Source organism: Nerophis lumbriciformis, linkage group LG28 (genome assembly GCF_033978685.3).
Source record: "Nerophis lumbriciformis linkage group LG28, RoL_Nlum_v2.1, whole genome shotgun sequence".
In the NCBI taxonomy this organism is placed as follows: Eukaryota; Metazoa; Chordata; class Actinopteri; order Syngnathiformes; family Syngnathidae; genus Nerophis; species Nerophis lumbriciformis.
Genome location: NC_084575.2, coordinates 14,325,567 through 14,338,084, shown reverse-complemented (window position 1 = coordinate 14,338,084; position 12,518 = coordinate 14,325,567). Strand labels below are relative to the sequence as shown.

Below are 12,518 nucleotides of genomic sequence, written 5' to 3'. Positions count from 1 at the left end.
TGGGTCCCGCTGTCCACCCCTTCCGGGTGCCCGTCTTGGTTGGGGCATGTTGGGCCTAGTCCCTGCGTCTATTGTGGTAGCTTGGTGCTGCAAGGTATTCCGAGGTGCTGCGAGTCGGCCAGTTGCTGGGGTAGTGACCTTGTTTGTCAGCATGTCTGTGATCTTCTTTTAATTATTTTTTTTATTTATTTATCTATTTATTAATTTTTTTAATATATTTTATTAATATTATTTTTAAATTTTTCCCCTCCCTCAGAGGGGGGGCTCGGCGGGGCGGTTGCTGGTTGTTCCATCTCCATCGTTGGGGTCCCTGCAGGTGGGGTGGGTGGTTCCCGTGGCCCTGTGCCTGGGTGGTCCTGCGGCGGCCAATTTGGGTGGGGTGGCCGGGGGCTGGCCTCGCCGCGCTCTCCGGGGGTGGGGGGTGGGCTCGTGGGGGCCCGGTTGCCGGTGGGGCGGGGGCAGTCTTCCCGTCCGGTTGCGGGGAGTCTCTGGGTCCCTCGGGCAGGGCGTCTCGCCTTTCTGCCCGTGTGGGGTGTGGTCTCTCGCTGGCTTGGGGTCTGGCTGTCCCCTGCTTTTCTCGTGCCCTGTCCTCTGCCGGGTGCGTCTGTCTGCGGCCTGCTGCTGGCCCTTGTGGGCGGTACGGTGGGCCGGGCTCTGGGGTTCCTGTCGCTGGCCGGCTTGGCTGCGTGGGGGCGGTGGTCCCTGGTTCCCTGGGCACCACGCCTACTATTTGTGGGTTGGGCTCTCGGGGGTGATGGGGCCGTGCTCTGGCTCCCACGCACTCTGGGAGTCGAATGTATTGTACATGCAAATTCACATATGCTCACATACGTACATAGGTACCTACGCTCCCACATGCATACACAAATACAGTACATATTTACCTACCTAAAGTTCGTACATCCACACGCACATTCAATATACAAACATACACATACACATACTGTACATATACATTCACTGTACAAACACATATACACATTCTGTACGTATACATTCATTGTACAAACACATATACACATTCTGTACATATACAAGTACATATGCATACTTACACTCATGCACATAATCACGTTTCATCAAACATATATTAATGTTGTTGCCCTAGGGTAAACTGGGTGTAACACATGGCACACTGACAAAGCTTAACCTATTGTGACTATAACAATCTACAAGGTTAATGTAGGTTGCTTCTCTTTCTCCCCCTCCATTTTTCTGCATTCTTTCGTATCTCAAGTTATCATTACGTATATGTATTGTTGCATTTAAACAACTGTATTGTTGATAATAAAGGTAAATTATTGGTATTGTTCATTATCAATAGCGCTATTTCTATTGGTATTTGTATTGATCTATTTGTAGTGTAATAATGCTCATTGTCATTTCTGTATTATTTTTTATTTTTCGCTAACTGCTTATTTGCTATTACTTTTACCATCATATTTGTACATGTCGCATTTGCTGATGTTGCTCTATTGTTGTTGTTGTTGTTGTTTGCTGTTGTTGTTTTTGTCTCTCTGTCTAATCCCCCTCTTGTCCCCACAATTTCCCCCTCTGTCTTCTTTTTTTTTCTCTTTCTATCCCCTCCTGCTCCGGCCCGGCTGCACTAAATGATAATATAAATACATTTAATAAAGTCAAATACAAATAAGGCAACAAGAGAAGTATCCTACACTTCTCTTTTGTACAGTAAATCTGAACAGCCGACATAGGCATCTACATCAACTATATGTTGCCTGAGAAGCTGGACAGGACACAAAAAAAAAAAAAAAAAAAATAATAATAATAATAATAATATTGTTAATAAATTAAAGGTGTTTAATGAAAATACAAGTTTGTTTAATACATATAGTTAATATTGTTAACAAGTTAAAGGTGATTAATGATAATACAAGCATGTTTAACACATATAGTTAATATTGTTAAGTTAAAGGTGTTTAAAGATAATGCAAAAATGTTTAACACATATAGTTAATATTGTTAACAAGTTAAAGATGTTTAGTGATAATGCAAGCATGTTTAACACATATAGTTAATATTGTTAATAAATTAAAGGTGTTTAATGATAATACAAGAATGTTTAACACATAGTTAATATTGTTAACAAGTTAAAGGTGTTTAAAGATAATACAAGCATGTTTAACACTTATAGTTAATATTGGTAATAAGTTAAAGGTGTTTAGAGATAATACAAGCATGTTTAACACATATAGATTCCTTTCTTTCATGAAGACAAGAATATAAGTTGGTGTATTACCTGATTGTGATGACTTGCATTGATTGGAATCAGACAGTAGTGCTGATAAGGTCCGCATTTTCGAATGGAGGAGAAAAAAAGTCCTCCTTTCTGTCCAATACCACATGAAAGTGGTTGGTTTTTGGCATTTTATTTATCCAGCTTCCGTACTCCTTTGTATACACTTTACAAGAAATACATTGTCGGCAAACTCCGTAGCTTGCTAGCTTGTGCACGCAAGCTTTCTGAGACTCTTATTTTGGTAGCGCAGGCAGGATGAAGTAGCGCTTTTATTGTGCAACTGTGCAGTCGGTCTTTGGAGTTTTGATGACAGGTACTGTTGAAATAAAGTGTTTCTCGCCTTCCAGTCGGTAATTTTAATGAGCCGGCAGCAGCCAGCGTCATCTCAGAAGACCCTCGGGTGCCGTGAATGTCAATCAAGTGACGAAAGTGACGTCATAGGGAAGATTTATGATCGCTCATTTTTAGGACTATTTTTTTAATGGCTGGCTGGTGATCGACTGACACACCCTCCGAGATCGACTGGTAGCTCGCGACGTAATGAGCACCCCTGGTCTACAGGGTTCAATATTATAATCCCTCCTGTTCATCATGTAGATTAATGAATGGGGACAAAATGTGTCTGACGCGAACATACATTTTTACGCTGATGACACAATAAATTACTGTTTTGGTGCCAACCCTGCTAAAGTTGTAGAATCTGTGCAAAAAGCTTTTGATGTGGTCCAACACACACTTCTACAGCTAAAATGAGTCCTCAATGCTGAAAAGATCAAACTAATGTGGTTTTCAAACACTAAGAATGTTCCTCAAACTATCCCCTTAGTGTCCACTCTTAAAAGTTAAAGTTAAAGTTAAAGTACCAATGATTGTCACACACCTTGGTATTTTGCTGGATGACTCCTTAACTTTCAAGCCCCATATAGACAAGCTTGTGAAAAAACTTCAACTCAAATTGGGCTTTTTCTTTCTAAATCAATTTAGTTTTTCTTTTGAGACAAAAAAGTCCCTTATCACTACAACATTTTTTATCTGTTTTAGACTATGGAGATCTGCTGTATATGAATGCCTCTTCTCAATGTCTACATAGGATTGACACTGTACATCATGCGTCTCTTGATCCATCATTGTGAGCTGTTTTCTCGAGTTGGATGACCTTCTTTGTCCTCTAGGAGGCTGGGTCATTGGTATATTTATAATTATAAGGCCATGCTTGGTCTACTGCTCTCCTATATTTGTAATGTAATCACACGGAGGAGTGCTGACTCTAATTGTTTGCGTTCAAATGATCTTTTGTTGCTCACTGTTCCATTTGCCCTCACAGAACTGGGAAAAAGGGCTTTTGTTTACTCTGCTCCTTTTACATGGAACATGTTGCAAAAAAAATGTAAAAATTAACTGAACTTATTTCATTGGATGCTTTTAAATCCAGATTGAAAGCTCTTGAGATGACGTTTTTAAATTGTAACTGTTTTTATTCATGTGTATGACATGTAACTCTATCTTTTGCTGCCTCTTGCCCAGGACTCCCTTGAAAAATAGTTTTTTTTTTCATTTTACGGAACTTTCCTGGTTAAATAAAAGTGTTCAATTTGGTTCATGCATGGGGTTCTCTAAGCTTCCGATTCACTTCCCAGCTGCACCATAGATTTTGATTTGTCATTAAATATACTTTTACCTGCACGCCGTCTACTGTCCTCTGCATTTTAGGGTCACGACAGGTTTAACCTAATAAGATGTATTTTCATTGCCATCGTTCTGCAATCCCCCTCGTTAGCAAGGGTGATTATACTGGGGCTGGATTTAACACGTTAGCGCTGGCCTTGAGCTGTGCTCAGATTTAATTTGAATGTTGTGTGCAGACTGTCTGACAAAGGGAGAAGGGTAGGAACGTTACTCTGCTGACTCAGCAGCTTACTTGCAAATAACTGAAGGACAGAGAAGACGACAAGGGTGTGAGATGAAGATGTGCGGATGAGTCATATCATTGATTGCATTTCATACATTGAGAGAACCTTTGAATGAATGCATAATGACCTAACTTGTATAACATGTATCTCCATCATCCATTACTTAGTGAAACCTTAAAAAGGATGGTCCATTTGCAGCTTGCAGCATATTAAAGAACTAAATTGAACAAATAAACAAAACACAAAGATCTGGTTGAAAATGCTGACTTTGCTCATTTTTAATGGATAAGGCTTACTGAAATATAGATAGTGCATTTCTACCCCAGTGCAAACTACAACTATGATAATAAAACTGTTGTTATATTGATATTCACAATATCATGGTGACTTTATTTTGTGTCCAGTATTCTACAGTGTATGTATAATATTTACTGTCTGTGTGTTGCAGACATGGTCCTGGACCATCAGGAGGCATCTCATGAGCTGGATGACAGTGTGAGAGTTAAAGTGCGTGAGGCCTTGCTGAAGAGGCACCACCACCAAAACGAGAAGAAGAAGAACCTCATGCCCATCGTGCGCTCCATTGCCGAGGGGACTCGTAAACAGTCAGAGACCCATCTGACAGGTATTTATTGTATACTCGGGAGTCCATTTATTCTCTATGCCACTGACTCCTTTGTCACCTTTCTATTGAATTGGATCAAGTTTTATGAGTTTGTAACAGTAGTTCTTAAAAATGGACACACTGCACTTACTGCAAGTGGGCCATTCTACCTAATCGGTACCATTTGCGCCCCTACTGAGTAAAATGCTTAATGCATAAAGTCTCCATATTTAATAAATACAACATAAAAGATTAATTTAAACTACCTAAAACAACGAAAAAGTAACATTTGTTGCCTGTCTTTACTTCCTAAAATTAGACTTTACCTTGAATTGTAATCATTTAAATCCTTAGAAATTTTTTTTTTTTTTACATATTTCATTATTCATCATCCCAATGTTACTTAAAGTGTATTTTATTTTACAAAAATAAATTACAATTCAGGTAAAATTCACATTTACATAGTCCCTGCATTTTCACTCTGTCGTGTTACTCCACACTTTTCCGAGGGGGAAAATATGGAATATTCCACTCGTCACATGATCCGCAGCGCGTTGCATCATTCAAATCCTGTGCAGGCCTTTAAGCCCAAAAGTTAAGTTAAGTTAAAGTACCAATGATTGTCACACACACACTAGGTGTGTAAGTTCACTTATACATTTTTCTGTATATTTGATAACGGTAAGGTTAACTTTCCAGCACAGTCCTGTTACACTTTGCTTATTTTTAAATTTGTACATTTTATTTTATTGAATCACTGTTAAGTGCTTTTATTGATATTATGTCCACATAATATTAGCATCAATGACACGTGGCTATATTTAATGTATTTTCTAATCGTATGCTAAAAATGTTGTCCTGTTGAAAAGAGTCATCTTTGACCTAGGAACTTTGTATAAAAAAAAATAACCAAAAGAGGAACTGCACTTTTGTTTTTAATTTTGCCTATCATTCACAATCATAATGAAAGACACAACGACGGATGTTTTTTTATTTTTGTTTTTCTCGTAAATAAAAGTCAGTTTATAACTATGCCAAAGGGAAGTCCTCTATTCTGCCAATAAATCTCTCTAAAAAGAAATTCAAAAAGCGCAAACAATACTCCATTTACTTTTCATGACGTGAATATTAACCAAGTATTAGCGATATTGTTCTTATAAGCACTAACGCAGAGGAACTATTTTGAGCGGCGCTGTGATCAGAGGGCGCTAACAGCTTGTGCTGGCTGTATTGACATCAGCGGCTGCGGTGAGCTGCTTTCACGCATCGGAGCTCGAAAGTTTATTCTAGATCATAAATATCGAATATCACCTAGATCAGGGGTTCTCAAACTACAGATACGGCCGGATACTGCACGCCACCGTCCAAAATTATCTTTTTTTTTTTTATTATAATTTTTTTAAATCTGTCCTTTCTAATCCGCTTGTTACTCTCGGGGTCTTCGAGTTACTCAGGAAAATCATATTGTCTAAAAATGCATTTTCCCATTGATAACGTGACATCCCGCTTACGCCGCAGTGTCGGGCGAGCGCGCGGAAAGTGTGCGCTCTTTCAGTCAATTAGTGCGTGAGGTATATATATATATATATATATATACATATATGTAAACTCCGACCCCGGGCAAATTTTTTTAACCCAATGCGGCCTCCAATTCAAAACATTTGGGGACCCCTGACCTAGATAGTAGAAGTATGAAGACATAATTGTAATGGTTGGACTAAGGGGAGGTGACGGCGACAGACACCAGAGGTAAGTATGTACAAGGATTTATTATATATATTAACCATATATGTATATATATATATATATATATAATAATCAAACAATACAAATATAAACTAAGGAAATGGAGTGTGAACTAGATCCAAAAGTGTATGTGATGTGTGGCTATGTGTGTGATTAGCTGTAGTGTGTGTTACCAAGTGTTGTGTTGGGCGAGAGGAGGAACAAGGCAGGAAGACAGTCCATTGGGCAGGCAGATGATCCAGGGCAGGAGAGAAGAGGCAAGATCCGTTTCCAAGCGGGAGGTCGAGAATCCAAAAGGGCAGTCCGGGAGGTAGGGGAAACAACAGGGGATCACGGAAGAACACGGGAAGCACTGCAGGAAGACAACAGGAACATCAGAACACAACGGAAACACGGAAGTCACAGGGAAGGCGCGAGTTCGCGGGATGGAAGAGACACGGGATGCTTACAAGGGTAAGAAGACTATACTCCGGCGAGCGACGGCAGGTTGTCCAGGCTTAAGAAGACCGCTTGATCATCACAGGCAGGTGTGCCGATTGTCTGTAAATGATTGCCGCTGGCGGCTTCTGCTGGGCGGAGACGCGCGCGGCGTGTCCCTGGCTGGGCGCGGCCGTGGGCGTGTCCCGAGGTGCACTCACTGGAGCGCACAGATGAATGAACGGCGTTGGCAGGAGTCTGAGCCGTAACAATAATCTGACAAGTTGGTACACATTAGCATCCAATTTAAACCGTGAAATGGCAAAAAAGACATTGAACTGGCTTAATTAATGTATATGTTTTGAAAGCTGCGCTTGGTTCGCAAGGATTATGAGTCATTCTTCATCTAATTGGGAATATATGAACATCCTAACGTTTGGCATCCTGATGTCAGCAGACCTTGTACAGTAAGTGATGTTTTACTATGTTTGTTGGCTCTCACGAAGTCTGCAGCGAGTAATAATCAATGATGTTGTGAAGGAAAAAGCGAACGTCATGATGCATTGTTTTAATTAATGCGCTGCCGAATGCTTAAAGTGATCAAATTATGTAAATCGTACATGTTATTATAAATGTGCCCGTTACTACATTACGTATATACTTACATCATGTATATAAAACCTTAGTGGAGGAGTTTGGCTGTTTTTAAGCGCTTTATAGTTTGAATAGAGCGACACCCATAGGTTCCATTGTAAGCGGACTTTTAATTGCACGTATTTACTATTTAGAATGCATGGAAAAAGAGAAACATATGTGTTCTTCGCTTACATAGGGATTGTGAATGATAGGCAAAATTAAACACATTTTGAGTAGTTCAATGTGTATATTGCCAGATCTGGATCTAGCAATCTAGATCTTTTTTTATGTTAAAACGAGCAAATTGCACCAATTTGGTGGAGTGGCCCATGTGGTGCCATAAATGAATATAGGGAGGCCTTGTGGGATACTGTGTGGTCTTGTAGGACAAAGTGTCAGTATTTTTAGTTATTTTTTCATACAGTCAACAATCAGTATCAAGAGTCATGAATGCAAACAATGATTCATTTAGCAAATCTGCTGTTATTTAATACAAGTCAAAACCATAAATAAAAACTATAATGTAAACAACAATACATTCAAAACGTAACTGATTAAAAAGATCCAGGAAAAAAAGCAAAACATGACACAAAACGCTTTTTGGTGGAAAATGCCCGAAGCCATGCATTGTAGCAAACATCAATGTGCAGATAAACACATGGCATTGAATACAATCATTAAGTCTCTGTCTAAGTCTAATTCCACTCCACGTGTCGTTCACACACATCAGCCACATCTCCTCAGCCTCCACCTCCGACAGAGCCGGCGAAGAACGGTGCTGGACAGGACGCACATCAAGTGGATCTCAGCAAGGTACATATTGCACTTTTTCTTCATAGTTCCCTCTTTTTTAAAGGCCTACTGAAACCCACTACTACAGACCTTGCAGTCTGATAGTTTATATATCAATGATGAAATCTTAACATTGCAACACATGCCAATACGGCCGGGTTAGCTTACTAAAGTGCAATTTTAAATTTTGCTCGAAATATCCTGCTGAAAACGTCTCGGTATGATGACGCCTGCGCGTGACGTCACGGATTGTAGAGGACATTTTGGGACAGCATGGTGGCCAGCTATTAAGTCGTCTGTTTTCATCGCAAAATTCCACAGTATTCTGGACATCTGTGTTGGTGAATCTTTTGCAATTTGTTCAATGAACAATGGAGACAGCAAAGAAGAAAGCTGTAGGTGGGAAGCGGTGTATTGCGGCAGGTGTTGTGCCGGATAACGCACCCCCGCCGTAGAAAGCACCCCTTGACTGTTGTGCCGGATAACACAGCCGGTGTTTCATTGTTTACATTCCCGGAAGATGACAGTCAAGCTTTACCATTGGCCTGTGGAGAACTGGGACAACAGAGACTCTTACCAGGAGGACTTTGAGTTGGATGCGCAGACGCGGTACCGTGAGTACGCATGCAGCTGCGGCTTCAAAACATTTGATCGCTTGCCCGTACGTGCGTGCCGCTATGTGCATGTCACGTACGTAACTTTGGGGACTTTGGGGAAATATATGTGCTGTATGAACTTTGGGGAGGTGAACGGTACTTTGGGCTGTGGGATTGAGTGTGTTGTGCAGGTGTTTGAGTTGTATTAGCGAGTTATATGGACTGGAGGGGGGAGCTGTTTGTTATGCGGGATTAATTTGTGGCATATTAAATATAAGCCTGGTTGTGTTGTGGCTAATAGAGTATATATATGTCTTGTGTTTATTTACTGTTTTAGTCATTCCCAGCTGAATATCAGGTCCCACCCGCCTCTCACAGCATCTTCCCTATCTGAATCGCTCCCACTGCCCTCTAGTCCTTCACTCTCACTTTCCTCATCCACAAATTTTTCATCCTTGCTCAAATTAATGGGGAAATCGTTGCTTTCTCGGCCCGAATCGCTCTCGCTGCTGGTGGCCATGATTGTAAACAATGTGCAGATGTGAGGAGCTCCACAACATGTGACGTCACGCTACTCGGCGTGGCGAAGTTGGTAGAGTAGCCGTGGGGTTGTTGGTTACTGGGGTTCAATCCCCACCTTCTACCATCCTAGTCACGTCCGCTGTGTCCTTGGGCAAGACACTTCACCCTTGCTCCTGATGGGTGCTGATTAGCGCCTTGCATGGCAGCTCCCGCCATCAGTGTGTGAATGTGTGTGTGAATGGGTGAATGTGGAAATACTTTCAAAGCGCTTTGAGTACCTTGAAGGTAGAAAAGCACTATACAAGTATAACCCATTTATCATTATTTATCATTTACTCGTCTGCTACTTCCGGTACAGGCAAGGCTTTTTTATCAGCGACCAAAAGTTGCGAACTTTATCGTTGATGTTCTCTACTAAATCCTTTCAGCAAAAATATGGCAATATCGCGAAATCATCAAGTATGACACATAGAATGGACCTGCTATCCCTGTTTAAATAAGAAAATCGCATTTCAGTAGGCCTTTAACTTCCTTTTATGTGTAATGGCCAGATGTTCCAATACTTTTGTCCAAATTGTGTACACATTTGGATAGATACAAAGGACCATGTTTGTATTTTAGAGCTAGATGAAGAAGAAATGTCTGCATCTCACTCATACGTACCAGGTGGACCTTCACTTCATGAAGAAAATACCAGAGGGAGCAGAAGCCTCCAATGTGCTGGTCGGAGAGCTGGATTTCCTGGAGAGTCCCATTGTGGCTTTTGTCCGCCTCTCCCCCGCTGTGCTGCTCACAGGTCTCACTGAGGTCCCGATACCCACCAGGTACACACTACATTATAGTTGTTCAGCGTATGTCAAAGTTACAATCTGATCATGTAATTCCAGGTTCCTCTTCATTCTGCTGGGCCCGGATGGAAAAGCTCAGCAGTACCATGAAATTGGACGCTCCATGGCCACCATTATGACAGATGAGGTAAGGTATTTTCTCAGAACTAAACATCCACCAAGGCGGAACAATCCCTAACATATGAATTTGACTTTTGGGATGGAGATATCATAACACGCAATTCCATGGTGTTCCACTTCAGCCCTGTAGGTGCTGCTGCATCAACCGCACCCACTTGGTCCTAGTGCTTGTAGTTTGTGACAACAAAAGTTTACAATAATGATAATAACAGTGTTGTAATATTGTAACAAAAATATATGGAAATACACTGTAGTTTTAAGTAAAAAAAAAAAAAAAATCAATAGTTCGATTGTATTGTTGCGAGTAATAAAAGTCCAGATTTTTATTTCAAATCTATTTATGATTTTATGTGAAGGGAAAGTAATTTTGAAACAAATATATGATGAAAGTGACAATTATGATACAGCGGTACCACCGAAATTATCACTTTTTCTGTAAGAAATTATATGAATAATATTATTTCGCGACATACACCCCAAAAATATTAACACAAAACCCATTGTATAGTGAATTATTCTAGTTTTACATGCAGAAACAACATGAAATACATATAAATGATAAATAAAAAACATTTACATATGTTTCCATCACTTTTATTGAATAATCTAGTTGGCAATGATGAGCGAAGAGGGAGAACAGGAGGGCAAGACACCTTTACTTGAGTTTTTTTCTTGAATTTAATAGTGTTTCTCATGTTCTTTATCAAAATACTGGCACTTGCAACTTTTTTTGTTACTATGGTGGATTTTTCTGCAGTCATACACAAAAAAAGCACATAGACCGAGTCATCAACATGTTAGTGGAAAACAATACCTCTCACTGGTGTTTTTGTGCTAGGTGGTGGTTAGGGCTTGACGATTATGGCAAAAAGAAAAAATCAAGATTAATTTGATTCATATTGTAATCACGATTAATTACACAATTACTCATGAATTTGAAAAATGTTATTGTGTTTATTGTACCACCAAAACTCAATTTTAAATGTAGTTAAAAAAAAAAAAAACACTGGATCGAAATTCTTAATGAATAAACCACAACAAGTAAAATAACAATAATAGAAAAACCAATAAATTTGTTTTTATTAAAATTCTTGACCTTTTACACTTATTTTACAATCATAGAATGTGTGCTTTTTGTGTAAAATAAAATTTAATAAAATGTTTGTTAATTAAATGCAAAAATCCCCACATTTATCCGCGTAATACTTCTTCGGACGTTTTTGACCAGTATTTTAGATCAAAGCATAATAATATTGTAAATGTTGCACAATATGCTTGTGCAAGGTACTTTTTTTAAACTTTTATTTTGTGAAGAGGGGAAGTGTGCTGTGCTGCTGTTCTCAGCTTGACGAGTATAGTCGACTCACTTGAGGCTGAAAAAAAAGGAGAGAGAGCCTCTGAAGTTGCGACCACAGTTTGTACATTAATGTTACATCGATGATGTCGTTCACAACAACACAAGAAAATGAAATGTGTTGTGGGTGTATGGATTGTTCTTGCTAGCTTTAGCTTCATTGTTTAGTCGCTGTTTCAAGTGACCGTTTCAACATTGCTTAGTTCAGGATGAGGCGGTTGAGTGTGTCGGGGATTAATGAGAGCTACCTACAATGACAACATTTCACTTATATTTATGTCAATTTTCTTTGATATTATTTTGCGTTTATCAGCGGATTCAGTTGTAATTGGCCAATTATGTGACTTTGTTTGCGATTACAGTTTTGATTGATTGATTGAAACTTTTATTTGTAGATTGCAAAGGAAGAGAATACATTATATGAAACAGTACAGTTTACACAGTACAGTACATATTCCGTACAATTGACCACTAAATGATAACACCGAATACGTTTTTCAACTTGTTTAAGTCGGGGTCTACGTTAATCAATTCATATGCCTTACGTTTTATGTTGACTTTAGTGATTATTGATGAGGCATATTCGCGTTGTGTCAAATAAAAAGCAACAATGGTGACATACCAAACTTCTCAAAGACATGCTCTTTTATACACTCATTCGCTTCTCATCTGTTTCACCGTCACAAGCTACGGAATTTGCATGAACGTTGCGTGGC

The 12,518-nt window shown here is 39.6% G+C and overlaps 1 protein-coding gene across 3 annotated transcripts in view; it reads left to right on the top strand.

The window, feature by feature from the left end:
* The window catches only part of slc4a8 (solute carrier family 4 member 8), a 97,931-nt gene that overhangs the window by 57,616 nt on the left and 27,797 nt on the right, over positions 1–12,518 (top strand). For all 3 annotated transcript variants that reach the window (XM_061923644.2, XM_061923643.2, XM_061923642.2), the window contains exons 6-9: positions 4,616–4,792; positions 8,301–8,383; positions 10,147–10,304; positions 10,368–10,455. In XM_061923644.2, coding sequence (XP_061779628.1) covers positions 4,616–4,792; positions 8,301–8,383; positions 10,147–10,304; positions 10,368–10,455 — 506 coding nt within the window. The remainder of the gene's footprint in view (positions 1–4,615; positions 4,793–8,300; positions 8,384–10,146; positions 10,305–10,367; positions 10,456–12,518) is intronic.